We start from the raw sequence: 19,170 nt of genomic DNA on the forward strand, positions 1-19,170 counted from the left end.
TTTGTTATGGCACTTTTGTAGTGTGTGAGCTAGAAAAAGTATTTCCAACATGTATAACAAAGCGTTATTCATAATATATAAGGTGCTCTTAAGTCATTATGAAAAAGATGAACATTTCAGTTTTATTTTTTTAATTTATTTTATTTTTTAAATTTAATTTATTTATGATAGTCATACAGAGAGAGAGAGAGAGAGAGGCAGAGACAAAGGGAGAGGGAGAAGCAGGCTCCATGCACTGGGAGCCTGACGTGGCATTCGATCCTGGGTCTCCAGGATCGTGCCCTGGGCCAAAGGCAGGCGCCAAACCGCTGCGCCACCCAGGGATCCCAACATTTCAGTTTTAAAAAAAGACAGGATATCTGCTGTTTCAGAAGACATACAAATTAACAAACCTGTGGAAAAAATCCTTTTCTAATAATAATAGAACTGTAGATAGAAATCTGTGTGTGTGTATGTGTGTGTTGTCTGTCGAATAGGAAAAGGATAAATACTGTTGGTGAAGGTATGATGAGCCTTCAAGTACTGTTGTGGTAGTGTCAGTGAGACTACTTTTTTGGAGATTCATTTGACATTGTAATTTAAAATACATATAATGTAAAATGGGGTGTTAAAATGAAGTAGTTTTGGTCATGAGATGATAATTGAAACTGGGTGGTGAGTACCTGATGATTTGTTATACTTGTTTGGTCTGCTTTTGCATATGTTTGTAATTTTTACAGCAAAAAAGGAAAAATGTGTATATTCTCTGATACGGTAATTATTTTTTATTAATTTATCTCATGTAGTGGCAGAAACACTTAAAAATGTAAAAGGATGAGCTTTATATTGCTTGTAATAGTAAAACATTGAAAACATACTAAATGTTCTTCAGTTGGGTTGTATTTGGAAAGTAGCTTGGCATTTGAAGAAACAATTATCTTACATACTTTTGTTTTATACTTACATAAATGGATATAACATTGTCAAGATACATTACTATATGTATGAGAAAAGTTATAGAACGGTATATTTAATATTCCGCTCTTTATTAAAACATTAATTATGTCTTTATATGTGGTATTTACATAAGAAAAGTCAGGAGATTAACAGTTCTTTTGTGGGAGGAAGTAACATGGAAAATTTTCATTTTCCACTCTTTCTGTATTATTTACCATTTTATGTTTACCTTTAATCAGAAAGGAAATAATAAATTCTAAAATTAGAAAAACTAATCTGGCTTCTAATAAAGGTCACATTCTAGAGAAGAGGGAAGTAATCAGTGACAATAATGGGTGAAATAACCTTGGGGGAGGAATAAATGTAGTGTTTATCCTTATTACGTTTGAGTTGTGCTATATATAGGTCATTTGCTTTACTTTCTTGCTTTATTTTTTGTTAGTTTCTTTGGGCAAAAATTCTAAAAGGATAATACTTTCCATAAATACCAGTTTATTAATGCAGTTTTGTATGATTTATGTTCTTCATGTTTATGTGAATAAAAGATTGTATTTGTTGTGGTATATGAATTAGATTCTATTGTTTATTCAGAACAAAACAGATTATTTGTGCATGCAATCATTTTTAGAAATAATGTAACTCTTTAAATATAGATTTTTCTTGAATTGCTTCAACTTTATACATTTCCATATAACCTTTCTGCCTTTTATGTATCATGCCCTATGCAGAGCATTGTAAGACAGACACATTCCCTGTTTTTCGTGTGGCGTTTTTGAGTGAGGGAACAGTGATTTGTGTTGCAGTGGGCTGAAGAGTAAATGGGGAAGAATATAGTAGAGAGAGTTGGGAGTGTGTAAATTTCCTCCAAAGGTTTGGCTCTGAATGGGAGGAAAGAAAATGGGAGTGTGGTGGAAGGGAGCAGGGAGCATAAGGAAACAAGGGAATTTTAGTTCTCTTTTCCCTCAAAGATCCTTACAGCATTTTAAGGGAGTAAGGTGGGAGACAGTTGTGAAAAAGAATCTGTTGAAGCAATAGCATAGCATACAAAACCAATCTGGGAATGTTTGCAATTTTGATTTTTGTACATTTTCCAGTCTAGAATTGGAAGATTCTAGGTCCGAGTAGCCACCTTGGCATTCTATTAAGTCATTTTTCACCTATAATTAATTATATTGCTTGCTGTGCACACAAGTGGGGGGAGGAGCAGAGGTAAAAGCAGACTCCCTACTGAGCAGGGAGCCCAATGTGGTTCTCAATTCCAGGACCCTGAGATCATGACCTCAGCTGAAGGCAGAAGCTTAACGGACAGAGCCACCCAGGTGCCCTGGATTTATAGTTTTCCAGAAAGTACTTACTGTGATATGAGTCATTTTCATATTGTGATTTGAAGGCAATAAGTTGTTTAGTGTCTAGTAAAAGAAGATTCTCAGCCTAGCATTGAGCACTCCTGTTGGTAAGATTAATGGTAGTTATTCATTCTCCATTTTTCTCTCTAGCACTCATCTTGTCAGACTTTTAACTCCTTAATCATCATACTAAATGCCTTTTCCTTACAGCTATCTATGGCAGACATAGTCCCTTTATTTAGATACATGGTAACATATATTCTTTTATTTAGAACATGGTTCTCATAGTGTGAGATGGATCACACTACACTACATCCATCACTACAATAGATCCTTGTAGAAGTCTGAAAGATCAAAATTATTTTCTTAATGCTTAGATGTTATTTCCCTTCTTCACTGTGTTGATCTCTGTATAGATGGCATGAAAACAATGTTTGGTCAAACTTCTGTGTACGTTAGCATAAACAAGGCAATATTCTTTATTGTTGAGCACCTACAGTAAAAACAAAAACAAAAAACCCTCCATATACATCAACGTGCCCACACACACAGAGAAAACCCTGTTTCACTTAAGAACATTCTTTTTTTTTTTTTCCTTGAGATTTTATTTATTTATTCTTGAAAGACACAGAGAGGCAGAGACATAGAGGGAGTAGCAGGCTTCCCATGGAGAGCCCGGTATGGGATTCCATCCCAGCACCCCAGGACCTTGCCCTGAGCCAAAGGCAAACACTCAACCACTGAGCCACCCAGGTGCCCCTGAGTTTAGATTTTTAATGTCGTGTGAGATGAAATAGGAAGTATACATAAGGTATTTATGTCATTGTTTTTAGTTGTCAGCTGAAGTAGCAGCTTTTTCACGGACTATTATTTTTACTTGAAATGGACTAACTTGGGTATATGGCAGATACTTTAGGTCATTTTACCATTTGTCCTACTTGTAGTTTGCTGAGCTTCTTGGATGTGCAGATTAATTTTTTTTTAAGATTTTTATTTATTTGAGAGAGAGTGTGTGTCTGTGTGTGCATGAATAGGGGGAGAGGCAGAGAGAGAGAGAGAAGAAGCAGGTTCCCTGTGGAGTAGGGAGCCTGCCTTGGGGCCTGATCCCAGGACCTGGGATCATGACCTTATCTGAAGGCAGAGATACTTAACCTACTGAGCTACCAGGTACCCCCAGATTAATGGTTTTCAACAAATTTGGGAAGATACCAATCATTATTCCTTAAGATATCTTTAAAATGTAGTAGGTCTTTCATTACTAGAGGAGAGGTGGGTGGGGGAATGGGTTAAATAGATGATAGGTATTAAGGAGGGCACTTGTGAAGCACTGAGTATTGTATGTAAATAATGAATCCCTAAATTCTACACCTGAATATAATATCACAATGTATGTTAACTAACTGGAATTTATTTTATGTGATGTTATTTTTTATTTTTATTTATTTTTAAGTATTTTATTTATTCATGAGAGACACACACAGAGAGAGGCAGAGACACAGGCAGAGGGAGAAGCAGGCTCCATGCAGGGAGCCTGATGTGGGACTTGATCCCGGGACTCCAGGATCATACCCTGGGTGGATGGCGGCGCTAAACTGCTAAGCCACCGGGGCTGCCCTGATGTTATTTTTTAACTGGGATTTAAATAAAAACTTGAAAAAAAATACAGTATCTTTCAAACTGAAACTCTGTACTACTCTTTAAACACCAGCTCTGCATGCTGACCTCCTCCTGGCTCCAGGCAACCACCGTTTTGCTCTCTGTCTCAATGAATTTGATACTCTAATTACATCATATAAGTGGGATTATACAATACTTGTTCTTTTTGTCTGGCTTATTTTGCTTAGCAAAATGTCTTCAAGGTTCATCCATGTTGAAGCCGATGACAAGAATTTCCTTGAATTTGTGTATTCTTAGGTATTGCAGTAGGGTAGTTCCAATTCCTAGCTATTGAAACATTTTTTCTTCCCTACTTATTTTTTATTGTTAATTTTTTTAAGATTTTATTTATTCATGAGAGACACATAGGCGAGAGAGAAGCAGGCTCCATGCAGGGAGCCTGATGGTGGGACTCAATCCCGGGACTCCAGAATCACACCCTGGGCCAAAGACAGACGTTCAACTGCTCAACCCCTGAGCCACCCAGGTGTCCCACCTACTTGTTTGTTTGTTTGTTTCTTTTTTTAAGATTATTTATTTATTTACTTATTTATACATGAGAGACACACACAGAGAGAGAGAGGCAGAGATAGGCAGAGGGAGAAGCAGACTCCATTAGGGAGCCTGATGTGGGACTCGATCCCAATACTTCAGGATCATGCCCTGAGCCAAAGGCCGACCCTCAACCGCTGAACCACCCAGGGGTCCCTACTTCTTTTATTTTTACTTAACTTTTATACTATCTACTTTTCAATTACTGTCTAGTTTTCTACATTGTTGTATGTTTAATTAGTAAAGCATCTAAGTAAAGAAAGTGAAACAAAACAAACAGTACTTTGTTACCTTTGAGAAAAGTTGATAGTAGTTATGCTATGGATATGCTGTGCTGTTTATGGAATAATTAATATGCAAATTATAATGTATTTTTGGGATACAATTTTGGAGTCTCTTGGTTAAAAAATGTAAGTGATGTTATACCTCTCGTTTGAATATGATTTTGTGAAATTGGTAGTTCTTAATTTTTATAAACTCTTAATCTTTGTATTTGAGGGACTTGGGACATGTTCTCATTAATATACAAGACTTAATTCAGTAGGGTTCCCTGAAAGGAGGTCATCACTACTCTTCCAATGAGTTGAATATATCTAACCACCCCAAAGTCATTGGTCAGTGTGTTTTTACTATGTGTGGCCTAATCATTTTTATTCTTTCTCATGTGCTATGGAATGTGCCATGTAACTTCTTTTAGTTTATTTAAACCCAGTCATGAGATTTAAGGCATCCTTTGCTCAAGACTGTGGCTTACCTACTTCAGTTTAGAGCTGTTATATTGATAATAGTTGACCTGAATATGTGTGATCTTGGAGTGGTTGCTGAATCCTTGCCTCAGTAAAAGTAGGCACTGAATGAATATTGAGAACATCTACTATTTTCTTTTAAAGTTATTTGTTCCTAGAGAGCATTTGTGATTTGAGGTTACCTATTATATTTTTCTCCAATTTAAGGTTCTTAATAAATCAAAATTTTTGATTAATATATAAAGCATATCATAAATAAGCTCTATAAGTAAGTTAATCTTATGTATGGTCTTTTATTTCCTAAACAGAGACTCTACAGGGGCAGGTAATTCACTGGTCCACAAGCGGTCTCCTTTACGTCGAAACCAAAAGACCCCAACATCCTTGACCAAGCTGTCTTTACAGGATGGACATAAAGTCAAAAAGCCAGCATGTAAATTTGAAGAGGGTCAGGATGTCCTAGCTAGATGGTCAGATGGCTTGTTTTATCTTGGAACTATCAAAAAGGCAAGTTACCTTTATATATCTTTTGCTGTTTTTTTTGCAGTAAACTTTTAATAATTTTGAATTATAAATTTAACTTCAAAACTTAGTTTTTGACTTACAAGAAAATCACCATAATTCCTTTATATTTCAGATAAACATATTGAAACAGAGCTGCTTCATCATATTTGAAGACAGTTCTAAATCCTGGGTTCTCTGGAAGGACATTCAAACAGGCAGGTGCTACTATTTCTCTTGAACATGATTTACACTAAAATTTGATTTCCTTTAGCCTGTCATTTTCTATTGAGTAACTCTGAATCACTTTTGAGAAAATGTATTCTTCACAGTCCTCAAGGAGTTATAATCTATGTCATCGACCCTGTAAGAACAGGGATTATTCTTGTTAGAGTAGAGATAGACTAAGACTAAAGAACAGATGCATCAGTGATGCACATCTATGAACTATTGTTAGGACCCATCTAATAACTTTGAAGAAAAATTTTTAGCCACTGGGCTTCAACTTAACTGTTACTTGCTTATAATAGTAAAAGTAATGCAGAGAGCTAGTATTTATTGAGAACATACTATTTGCCAGATGTTTTGGGGGAAATTAGGGTATTTTAAACAGGTTTAGAGTATTAGAAGTATTCATTAATAAGAATCATTTGAAATGATCGGTTAATTAGAATTTTTAATGTTTAGATGGGAAAATTATTCTGTATTTGTGTAGAAGTAAAAATGAATACAGGTATGACTTGGTTTGGTTATAGGTATGTTTCTTGTAATGCTTTCTATTTTATTATTGTAATAATTTCTATAATTACGTATGCGCTTTGAATCTGCCATATAAACATGTTATTCTAGATGTTTCATGAAAAGTAATTTATAAATTATGATTATTAAAAATCTAAGTATTGGGCAGCCCGGGTGGCTCAGTGGTTTAGTGCTGCTTTCAGCCCAGGGTGTGATCCTGGAGACCTGGGATCGAGTCCCGTGTCGGGCTCCCTGCATGGAGCCTGCTTCTCCCTCTGCCTGTGTCTCTGCTTCTCTCTCTCTCTTTATCTCTCATAAATAAATAAATAAAATCTTTTAAAAAAAAAATCTAAGTATTTTAGTTGTATACCAAACCCCCACTTTTTTTTTTTAATTGCAATAAGACCTGTGTTTCATATCTTGTAGAAAGGAGACGTAAATTTTCTTTCCTTGAAGGTTGGATATCTTTCTAAAGTACTTAGTGCTTGGGTTTTTAATTTGAATCCCAAGTGGAACTCTGTGGTAGGTTACTACTGTGTTCTATTTCTTCATTTCATAATTTTTTTAAAGACTAAGAAAGTTTTGGTAAAAGAATTAGAATTTCTAATTACCATATACATAGTTTGGTACCAGGCTTTGGTGGGGAACTCAATAGCTTGTAACTCTAGTAAAATATCTTTTAAGACAAATTTTTTATAGTTTTTAAGACTAATCAGTTTAAAGTACTGAAATTATGTTTTGAACCTGAAATTGAGTCAATGAGGAAAGGGATAGGAGGATAGTTCTCCAACAGTAGTGATACTGAGCAGGTCTTGTTATCCTGCATACAGAATTTTTTCTTTCTTAGTTTGTAAACTTGAGTTTTTCTCTGTGGTAGGACTGAAACATGTTATACTGCTTCTGTTCCCCTGTTAGTTAATGTGACTCTCTCAACTTTTCAGGGTTCTTGCAGGTTAAAAATAGATCTTTCTGTCTCCTTTCTTCCCTCTCTCCACTCCTTCCTTCCAGACAGGAAGAAAAATGCCAGTAGTACATATAGAAAGTTGTTACAGTAAGAGGTACTGTCCAATATGTGTTGCACCCAGTTTATCAGCTAAGTGGTCTGTGATTGTTTTTGCTGACTGGCTTTTTAAAAATTATTATCCTTAGAATTGGAAAGAAAAAAAGGATCACTCCTTAGCTATTTAACCCTTTTTTTAAAAAAATATATTTTTTTATTTATTTGAGAGAGAGAGTGTGCCCATTCATAGGGGAAAAGGACAGAATGAGAGAGAGAGAGAGAAACTCAGGCAGACTCTGTGCTGAGCACAGAACCCAGTGCAGACCTCAGACTCATGATCCTAGGATCATGACCTGAGCCTAAACCAAGAGTCCAATGCTAAACCCACTGTACCACCCAGGCACCCCTATTTAACTCTTTATAGCACCCAAAAAGCACACATGTAATTGTTATAGAATGACCAAGTGAAACTAAATACTGCACTATGGCAGATTTCAATGTAGGAGAGTAGCTTTAGTAATTTTCTTTCTGTAAGAAACTTGCTAACAATAGATATATATCAAAACAACTTGATAAATTGGATTAATTTCACCTGTCTAGTAAGACTCTTTTAAAAGTTTTATGTAAATAAGGAAAAATATATAGTCATGTTAGTAGTGAAAGAAAAGTGCATTACAAAAGGGAGATAGGTTAAAACAAATTTAAAAAGATTTTAAAATTTAACAATATTATGGTTTCTGTGAAAATAATTTTTATCTTGGATATTCCTTTAACAATTACATTAATGTTTTATATTCTTTAATCGATACTGCGTATGCAGTTCTAGCAGTTTATTCAAAAGAAATAATTCAAACTGAAAAGGTAGGTGGAAGTATTTACTGTAGTTTTATTTTAACAAAAACAACAAAATTGATATACCTAAGACAAAACCTGGGGCTGTCAGTCCTTTTTCAGGAATTGCAGACTTGGACTGAGAGGTGCCAGGCTCAGTCTGGTTGCTCTCCTGACTGGAATCATAAACTTAGAAGCTATGGAGGCTGTGTCCTTCCAAGTGTACAAAGAAGTAAACAATGCCTGGGAGAGATAGGGAGAGAGGATGAGAGACCAAAAGGCAAGAAAAACTGCAAAAAATGAACAAATAAAAAATTTGTTAACTTACAGATCTAAGAGTAGAGGTGTAATAAAGTAAATTTGGTTATTTCCACTGGATGTAATATTATACAACTATTAGAAATTATAATTTTGAAAATAGCAGTGTGAATAATACTTTTGATAGAAAAAATAGGACAAAATAATGAAAAGAAGGAAGGAACTCACAGTGGAGAGAGTATGGACTCTGGCATATCTGGATTTGAATCCTAGCCTTCATACTTTCTAAGAGTCCTTGGGTTGGTTAGTTTATCTTTCTGAGCCTCAGTTCCTCTCTATAAGTGACATACTTATGTAATAATTTTAGAATTAAACAAAGTAATATATGTCAAGAGCCTAACAATACCTGGCCGGCTGATTGTACCATAATGTACCATAATGGTACATTTTTATTATTGTTGACAAATGAATATACTGTGTAGTTTAACTATGAAATTGATGAGAAGAGAATACTGGGAATAATGATGTTAGAACGTTAAAATCATATTCTAAATTCTGTAGAATACAATTGTTTTTGTTGTTGTTTTTTAATAATAAAATTGTTTTTGGAGTAAAAATGCCTAAAGAAATAATTTACCTATTCAGGTAAAAAATACAATTAGTAACTGTGAAACAGCTTAACATTTGTTGCATTGAGATTTTGTTAGGATATTCTGTTGGACACCATATTTCCAGATTTCAGAAATGGGAGATTAAATCATTGGAGTTCAGCTTCTTTCATAAGTTAGTAAATAAAAAGAAATGTATTGAATCCACAAAGAAGTCATTGACATTATCTTCTTTGCCCTCTTTCTTTAGTCTCATGATGGTAGGCAGTGTAGGGTAAGTGAATATATGTATATAGGTAGATGTGTAGTCTGGAGAGTAGTTGGAGTGTTCACAAAACATCCCATCTTCTTGTCCAGCAGGTGACAAGGGGAGTAGTAATGTTAGAAGTGAATGATAAGAGATTTGCCTGAGAGCAGTTTGCATTATGCCCTCTGCTGTAAAAACAGGTTAAATTATCAATGTAGGTAGTTAGGTATCTTAAGTTAAAGTGGGAGGGACAGAGGGTGCATAGAGATAGCATTTTATAGATAGTACTTTGTCTTGAGAAGAAATCATTATGATCTAGTGAATAAATATTGCCAATGTGGGCTACCCACTGAGTCAAAAAAGTAGCTTTGTTATATAAGATACTTCTATATTATGACTGTCTTTTAATATATATTTTCAACATTTTAGGAGCCACTGGTAGTGGGGAAATGGTCTGTACAATATGTCAAGAAGAGTATTCAGAAGCTCCCAATGAAATGGTTATTTGTGATAAGTGTGGCCAAGGTAAACCTTTATTTCTTTTAATCTTGTGGAAAAGCTGTATTACATACTTAATGCTCCTGTTGAAAATTAATGATTAAAAATACTTTACATTGATAATTTGAAGCTGTTATCATAAATTTATTCATCAATTGTAAATATGTTAATATAGGCGAAGAGTACTGAAATGCCTTCTTGAAATTGTGTTGCAGTATTTATTAATAAAATAGAATTTGCTTTATGCTTTTTTTGATATTAAGGATATCATCAGTTGTGTCACACACCTCATATTGATTCCAGTGTGATTGATTCAGATGAAAAATGGCTCTGTCGACAGTGTGTTTTTGCAACAACAACAAAGGTATCTTTTAAGTGTTTTGGGCTAAAGCCCTAAATGGAATTTGTAAGGCATTCTCAACGTAATGATTGTGTACGTTCAAAGTTTATGTGACTGAAATGAGCAATCAATGCTGGGTAGAAAGAGGTGATGCTTATTGTTTGACTAATGATGCTTAAGTGACTTGCAGCTATCCTTGCACTTATTTTCTGATAGTGAGTGGTCTTGGAATTGGGGCAATTAATTTGAAAGACAAAATAAAGATTATTATTAGTCAAACAGTTTGTGATATGGTAAGAAATTTAGAATGGAAATTTCTTCGGAAGTTTCAGAAGCATTTTTATGTTAAAGAATTGTATTTAAAATTTTATCCTTCATTCATTTAAATAACTTTTTCCCTCTAATATAGAGGGGTGGTGCGCTTAAGAAAGGACCAAATGCCAAAGCATTGCAAGTCATGAAGCAGACATTACCCTATAGTGTGGCAGACCTTGAATGGGATGCAGGTCATAAAACCAATGTCCAGCAATGTTATTGCTATTGTGGAGGCCCTGGAGAGTAAGTAAATAGTTATTTTATGCCCCTTAAGTGATTTTTGTTTATATTATCTTCTTTATTTTTGTTATTGATTGTGGTGTGAGAATGGTAGTGAATTGTAAATGCATGAAAATATCAATTAAGAAAAGTAGGGGAGAAAATTAGAGGCCATAGTTATAGTCATCTTTATCATGGAATATGAGCTAAATAAATTAGTCTAAGAATGTTTAGAAATTTATCTTTAACTGCTGGTCACTGGTCCTACTTTTGCTCTTTGGAACTAAATGGGTACATCTTATCTTTCTTAGGAGGTAACTCTTAAAATATTTCAATCGAGCAATCATATTTCCTACTCTCATGATTCATACCAATAGTTTTTTTTCTCAGGTTAAAATCTCCATTATGATCAAACATTCTTTGCAACATGACATCTAACCTCTGTCTTTGTTGCTCTCCAGTTTTTGAAAGTTAATCTTGAAATACGGTGTTATGATTAGAAAATACAGTGTTTCCAAGAATAGCCTTAGAATATAATTGAGCTGTTAGAGTTCAGAACGGTATACTTCTGTTGTTTAAGGAAAGATTGTATATATTATTTCTCTTGAATTGTCACATTTTATTTTTTTGGCTCATTTTGGGTTTGTGGTGGTCAACTGATACTTCTAATTCTTTATTATTATTATTTTTTATAATCTCATTAAGCCAAGTCATACATCATGTTTTTGTACTACATTTAAAAAAAATGGCTAGCGAATCATTTTATATTTCACTCTTTAGATTGTAATTATTGGATTTTTGTGTCTTTCTTCCTTCCAGACTCAGTGTTTCTCTTAAGGCAAGGGTGCCATTTATTTAATTACTTTTTAAAAATATTTTATTTATTTGAGAGAGCGGCAGAGAGAGCATGAGGGGTGAGGAGGGGCAGAGAGAGAGGAACAAGTAGACTTCCCATTTCCTTCCCAGATGCAGGGCTCAGTCTGAGAACCTAGAGATGTCCTGAGCCAAAGTCAGATGCTTAACAAACTAAACCAACCAGGCGCCTGATAAGGGTACTGTTTAGGAGAATGCTGGGATAGTCATTGTCATTAACATGTGTTCAAATGCATGGACTTAAAATGTCTTTAAAAGTTTACCATGACTGAGATATACGTTGTTCAGTGATGAAACATGAATAAGTGAATGTATAGATGAATGAATTTTTAGGTCTTCATTCTGCTTAATCTTTAGTACTTAATGGAGTTTTTTTGATTTAACATTTTTATAACAATTCTTAGTTTTTGGTCATGTGCAGATTTTTTTTTTCATGTGCAGATTTTTAAGAAATATTTGTCTAGTTTCTTTAATCACTTATAAAGGAGATACAGTGAATAAGGATAGAGAGTGATCATTTCCTTTACTCAGTTTACACCTACCATTTAGTTTAAAGTATTGCTCAAAATTGGTGGAAGTTGTCATAGGCGTTTTATGAGGTGGATCATTTGTTGTTCTTTAAATACCATGACCACATGAACTGTGTTTAATATTGCTAGCCACTCTATAACTTTAGCAGGGACCTAGCTAAGTACCTGGAACATAATTAGTATTTATTAGTCTTTTGATGAATGAATAACCTTACTTAATATCAGTCTTTTTGTCTTTGTGTACATATGGCTTACAGTTAATGGGGTACTCACTTGTTGAGCAAAATAATTATTGGAAGAAAAGGCATTATTTGGGTGGCAAATAAAGATATCAGTATATCAAAACCATACACTAGCTGAAAATAGACGATATCCTTAGGCTAGAGATTTGGTTTTATTAGCTTGTTCAGCTATCTGAAAAAGAACAGAACCTGCCACAAAGCCTTTACATTTGGTAGAGTTTTTGATTAGACTTACAATTTTGTTAACCAAATTTATTAAATTGCTATTCTCATTCCTTCTCATCATAATGGACAAAAATAATGGAAACACTGAAGAAACAAAGCTGCCTGTGACTATTTGGTATATGGGGCAAATAGCTGCATACATCAGTAACTTCTGAAACTAATCTCCCTTATTCAGTGTAGAGAGTTAATGTGAAAAAAAATCCTAGGTTGTTTTTTGAGATTCTTTACTAGTGTAGGAACCAGGCATTTGTTGACTGGAAATAGTACATGTATCTTTAAAGAGCTTATATAAATTTTCGTGGATAAGAAAAGAGGGGTGAAATCATTCATCAGTAGCCTTTTTGGGAAAGAAAAAATTTAATGCTAACTATAGCAAAAATGTCATAGTGTAATCAGAACTATTTTGTTATAATGCAACTTTTGGTTTGGTTTTGTTTTTAAAAGTTTATTTCCAAAGGTAGTAATTTTAACCTTAACTCTCTTCTTATAGCTGGTATTTAAAGATGCTACAATGCTGCAAATGTAAGCAGTGGTTTCATGAGGCTTGTGTGCAATGCCTTCAAAAGCCAATGCTATTTGGAGACAGGTGAGAAGGGTACTTGACCTTTACCAATCGACTTAAAAAATTTTTTTTTTTAGCTTTTATACTGTAGTTATGTTTGCAGTTTCAGATTTCTAAATGTCATTGCAGTGGTGATTTGCAGAGTCACCTTATTTTTTAAATTTTTTTTAAGGAGTCACCTTAGAGGGAAAATACTGAATGATATACTAGAATTATGCATAATTTTAAAATACAAATAATTTTTGTGCTTTTAGATGTTATTCCAGAACAATTTTAAGTATTTGATCAGTGATTATATTTATTCCTATTGCCCCACAATGCTCTAAACTATTCCCATTGGTACCTTCCTTTAAAGAACCTCAAATGGATCCTATGACAGAAAATTGGAAAAGGCCACAGAATTTTGGTACAAAATTTACACCTTCGATCTAAAGATTTTACAAAAGCAGACCCACTGTACTTTCTGGATTAGGAGAAAGTGGAATAGTAGAGGGCTCTAGGAAGAAAAATGAAAGGGCACTGAACGTGGTGTAAAAATCTGGGTTTAAATGCTGCTTATGCTGCTTACTATCCTTCAGAACTTAGGAAGATCAGCTTATCTCCTTTTATTTTACCAGATTGTTTAGAGCATTGAATATAACATTGTATATGGGGGCTGCTATTGCAATTCACGGTACACACAAACCATTAGTAAACTATACCTGTGTATGAGTCTGTATGTGAACTCTGAATGTCTGATGGGTAAAAAATACTGCCTTTGCCCCCCCCCCATTATGAACTGTTTCATCTGTTGTTACTGGAAAACTTTAAATCACAATATCATAATTCAAATTATACTTTGCTTTGTGTATCACACAACTATTGTAGGATATGTACCTGCTGAATATTAGTTTTAACTGTTGGATAATTTATGTATACCCTTGATTATTCAACATACAGCTTTTCTTTTTTCCTTAGGTTTTATACGTTTATTTGCTCTGTCTGCAGTTCTGGACCAGAATACCTCAAACGTCTACCATTACAGTGGTAAGTATGGACATTTATGTTAAGGAGCAATAAAGGGCCATGTTCTTAAACCTACAGGGTGAAACATTCTGTATACAGTAACTTGGTTTAAATGAAAAATCACTTTTCTTTATGCTTGTCTTTATTTCTTTTATTTATCCTTAAATCTGATGTCATTTCACTAAAGATTATCTAGTCATCTTGCTAAAGTAATAAAGCCAGTTATTTTCTAATGCATAAAATGCAGCTTTACATATTTTTTAGATTCTTAAATTCTTATTCATGGTTTTAATTCTTCTGGGTCTTCAGAATAGCATAAAATAGAGGAGAGAGGTCTTATACCTAATATGCCAGTTTCTGCTTTGGTGTAATTCTTGGGTATGGGAAGTTTGATGAATTTTGGAGATTTACTGATAAAATGCTTATAGTAAATACTTAGGAATTTTTATTAAATGCTTAATGTATTTTAGGAAAAGATAAGATTTAACACATGAATCAGATAAAGTGTTAAAGTATGATCTGTTGTAAGGCTTATATGTAAGTGAAATACAAAATTTTTTATTTTAAGTTATTTTTTCATTTGGTTACTTCCTCTTTGAATGTATTTGAAGTAATTATTCAGATATTTTTTACTTTATATTTACTACTGAGTGTATTTAATGTTTTCCAGTTATTTTCATGTGATGTTTTATTATATTGTGAATATGACTTATGCTGTTGACCTTTTGGTTACCTAAATACTTCACTTTGGACTTTTTAATTGCTGTTTTTATTTTTTTTAAATGTGATTTCTTAACAAAACCCAAAAACATTGTTTTTGTATATTGTGATTATTTTTGGATTCCAGGGTAGATATAGCACACCTATGCCTTTACAACCTAAGTGTTATTCACAAGAAGAAATACTTTGATTCTGAACTTGAACTTATGACATACATTAATGAAAACTGGGATAGATTACATCCTGGAGAGGTAAGTGGTCTTAGAGTTAAAGTTAACTTCATTAGCTGTTTGATGTCTTTTTTGTTTTGTTTTGTTTCTATTAAAAGCAACTAAGATACATGTACAAGTCACACATTTAAAGTAGAATTTTATTTTTAGTTCAGGGTGAAGTAACATTGATGAGGATATCAGGACTAGTCCTCTTATCCTCCCATTTATTGTTTCTTGACTCAGAGAAAAATGTAGAAGGAAGAAGAAAATTACTTGATTCTTCCATTTTCTGAAATGAGAATTGTTGTGGTTAAAGATAGAAGGGAGGGAGAAATCCTAATTATTGTATATCTTGCATTTGGTTCCTCCTCCTGTTTTTCTAAGTTTCTATAAGCTTAAGAGATGTAACCAATACTCTACTTTCCTCTCTTATTGGTACTCTCTTATATATGTATGTATATCTTTGACTTCCAGGAATGGGAGGACCCAGTAATAGTGTAAAATAGTGAGTTAGGGAGTGAAGCTATCCTAGTTGGAAATTATCCCCCTCATTCTGACATCTCATTTTGCTTTTCATTTGCAAAGTCTAATCACACATGTTGGTTTACAGAGTCTTTTAGAAAAAGCAATATAAAAGTTAATGCATATTCATTGAAGAAGATTTTGAAACCATAGATGAGCACAAAGCAGAAAGTGACTTTAATAGCTACCTTGTTTTTAGCATTTTTAGGATTATTAAAATATGGATATTAACTACTCTTAGCTTAATGTTTTGTTTTTCCTTTAGAGAGGGTAGGAATGATGGGGAAGGGTAGGAGGAGGGCAGAGAGAGAATTTTAGCAGGTTCCATGCCTACTGTAGAGCCCAATGCCAGCTTGGGCTCCATCTCACGACCCTGAGATCATGACCTGAGCTGAAATGAAGAGTCATATGTTTTGACTGAGCCACCCAGGTGCCCCTAACTACTCTTAGCTTAAATAAAAATTTTGTTTTATAGTATGTGGAATTAGATGTGTGAATTTTAGTCACATTACTTTTTGAGGTATAAACTAATGTGAAATTTAGGAGGAATTTCTGTTTTTTTGTAGCTTTTAGACATGGGACAGTTTATAAAAAGTTCTTGTCAAATAGGATATCAGGGGTTTACAGGGCATCAGGGAGAGCAAATAATGCACATTTAAAAGTTGGCGGTAGATCAGCTACATAAAATATAAATCAAACACTTGTAGAATACTTAGATTTTTAAAATCAAAGATATTAAAATTAATTGAGTTAAGATGTTTTGAGTGTTATAAGTTAGAAATAGAACATTCTTTTCTGTTACATGCTTTTTTTGGATGAAATTTGAGAGAACAAGTGACTAACAAAATTGATAAATTTTAACAAACGATTAGTAATAGAAAAAAGTAAATATAAGGCACTAGTAACTGTAGTGTTCATTATAGTCATCTTATTATATAATGCTTTAATATATTCTTTTTAAAAATGCTTTCTTTCTTGCCATGGTTCTTTTAGCACTTCATATGCAGATACATCTATAGTCTTAGTATATTTTATGGTTCACATTAAATTCTATTGTAGTTACTTCATGTAGATGGTGGGCATACATATAAAGACTCAAGTTATTTTATTTCAAATACTATCTCATTAAAAATGCTTTTTAGATTTTACTCAAGAGACTGAAAATAGAAAACAAAAATCAGTCTTTCAAAGAAAGGAGTTCAGGTTATGAATCTCAGGATTCTCAGTTCTGGCTGTACATCAGAAAAAATTCACTAGTAGATATATTTTCATTTTCTTTAGCTTATGTAATAATGTCCTAGAAATAAATTTCTATTTCTTATTGCTAATAGGGATTTTTTTTTAATTAAAAAATTAAGAACATTATACTTTTTAAACTTTACAATGGAGAAGTTTTACTTTTCTGAGGAGTGTTTCCATTTTTTTGGAGCCATCAAATTTATTATCAGAGGGACACTGGGTGGCTCAGCAGTTGAGCACCTGCCTTTGGCTCAGGGCGTGATCCCACAGTCCCAGGATCGAGTCCCACATTGGACTCCCTGCATGGAGCCTGCTTCTCCCTCTGCTTGTGTCTGCCTCTCTCTCTCTCTCTGTGTGTCTCATGAATAAATAAATAAAATCTAAAAAAAAAATTTTATTATCAGAACAAATGATTTTCTAATCATTTCTGATTGCTTTTTCTCTGCATTAAAAAAAGAAAATGTTCAAACTTAGCCATTCCATCTTCAGATATTTACAGATGGAAGTTAGCTTTTAATCCTCTGTATTAATCTTTTATATCTTTATATTGTCATTATAATTGGTTTTGAGAGTGAGATTTTAATAATGAGACCATAAAATTTATACCAGCCTGTAACATTTATTCAGTAATTTTCATTTAGCTTACTTTTAAATGTTTGTGATAATAGAATCAAAGGTAATACAAATAATGGATTATTCTAGATTATTAAAATAGTATGTCTTTGGTTAACTGAAATTGAATTGCAAATTGAGTTTTGTCGCTAGTCCAGACTTAGGTTTATAAAACTTTTTGTTCAAAAATCTTTTTATGTTAAAAATCTTTTTATAAAGTACCTTTAATTACTTTAAAACATGGGAAATACTGTATGTTAAGTATATTGTTGGTTAAATGAGTACTTGAGTGTCATTTTGACCATTAGTTCTTACTTTATATACATAGATTGTATGATATAGACACTTGCTCTAGAAGTTTCTCTTCAAAGATGAAACAATGCAGAAAAATAGTTATGATTTTGCTCTCTCTTAAATGTGGAGTTTCTTCCCCCATGTGGGTAAAGGATGACTTGAGAAGTTGATTGAAATTTTTATGGCATTTTGGTTAAGAATACATGTGGACACACTAGTGATAGGGAGGCACTTATATTTATCATTTCTGAGCTGAATTAGGACTTAATTTGAGCTGGTCGAAATTTAATGGTAACTATGTTATTTTGGAAGCTTCATAAATATTTTTTTCTATTTCTAGTTAGTTGGAGCAATTTTAATTGAATCAGTAGTATCCAGTTAGTGTTTTGTGCTTTGTTTTTGGTAAGAGAAAATACTATGACTTCTATTATAACAAAAGAAGTTTCAAAAATATTAAACTTTTTGGAGAGTATATCCTTTCATACTGAAAGGCAAATTTAACATTTATGTATAACTTTTTTTCTTAGTTGGCTATTTTGAGATTGTGAAGAGAAGCTGAAATTTTTAGGACATATTGGAATATAATGATAGTTCTATATCATGTTTCCTTATGTGATTTTTGTTTTCTTTTACATCTTTGTAACCTGATGCCTTGTATAGACTGTAGCTATTTGAGAAACTATTGTTTTGTAATATTTTCTTGGAGATAGTAAAAGTATGTAATACAACATTTGAGATCCCAAATAAATGTTGCTTAAGGTTTTTATTTAGATTGAGAAATTAACAGTTGTACCAAATTGCTTTTAGGAGTTTAAAATGAGATATTCATACTTTGGAATCTGCTTATTAACATTTGTCCTTAATTCCTAACGTGATCTGAAATCCTAATTCTGTAAGGGGAGCCTCCTTTTCTGTTAACGGTAATCTTAAATTTTAAACCTCAAAGATTCATAGCAGAGTAGTGTATTGCTACCTTTTGAAGGATGTAAGGGAGAAAGGCATTGATAAAACTTAAATGAAATACTATAGCAGAAATGATGTTTTGGCTAGAGAAAAAATGCGTAATAGAGGTGTGTATTAATAATACTTGAGACTTTGAGTGTTTCATATTAATATGCAGCATATAGGTTGGCAAACAGATGACTTCATCTGTTTTTGCATACTTAAGCCTTGGCAGCATGGAATTCAAACTTGGTGATTTAAAGGTATATTTTATTGACAGGAAGAGTTTTAACTATACTGAATAGCATTTTTGTCTATATAGAATTTACAACCCTGAAAGTAAAAGCTTAGTGTGAGATTAATGTCTGTGATGGGAGGAACAAAAATGGTTATTATGTCTG

At 33.3% G+C, this 19,170-nt stretch overlaps 1 protein-coding gene across 4 annotated transcripts in view; it reads left to right on the plus strand.

Moving 5' to 3' along the window:
* The window catches only part of MTF2 (metal response element binding transcription factor 2), a 55,685-nt gene that overhangs the window by 22,373 nt on the left and 14,142 nt on the right, over nt 1–19,170 (plus strand). For 2 of the 4 annotated variants that reach the window (XM_055340363.1, XM_055340364.1), the window contains exons 2-9: nt 5,545–5,743; nt 5,874–5,955; nt 9,849–9,944; nt 10,181–10,281; nt 10,667–10,815; nt 13,152–13,247; nt 14,181–14,249; nt 15,076–15,199. In XM_055340363.1, the coding sequence (XP_055196338.1) occupies nt 5,545–5,743; nt 5,874–5,955; nt 9,849–9,944; nt 10,181–10,281; nt 10,667–10,815; nt 13,152–13,247; nt 14,181–14,249; nt 15,076–15,199 (916 nt within the window). Of the gene's footprint in view, nt 1–5,544; nt 5,744–5,873; nt 5,960–9,848; nt 9,945–10,180; nt 10,282–10,666; nt 10,816–13,151; nt 13,248–14,180; nt 14,250–15,075; nt 15,200–19,170 lie in introns of those variants that run through there. The other 2 variants (XM_055340365.1, XM_055340366.1) reach the window with 2 other exon arrangements.

This window comes from Nyctereutes procyonoides, unplaced genomic scaffold, assembly GCF_905146905.1.
Source record: "Nyctereutes procyonoides isolate TBG_1078 unplaced genomic scaffold, NYPRO_anot_genome, whole genome shotgun sequence".
In the NCBI taxonomy this organism is placed as follows: domain Eukaryota; kingdom Metazoa; phylum Chordata; class Mammalia; order Carnivora; family Canidae; genus Nyctereutes; species Nyctereutes procyonoides.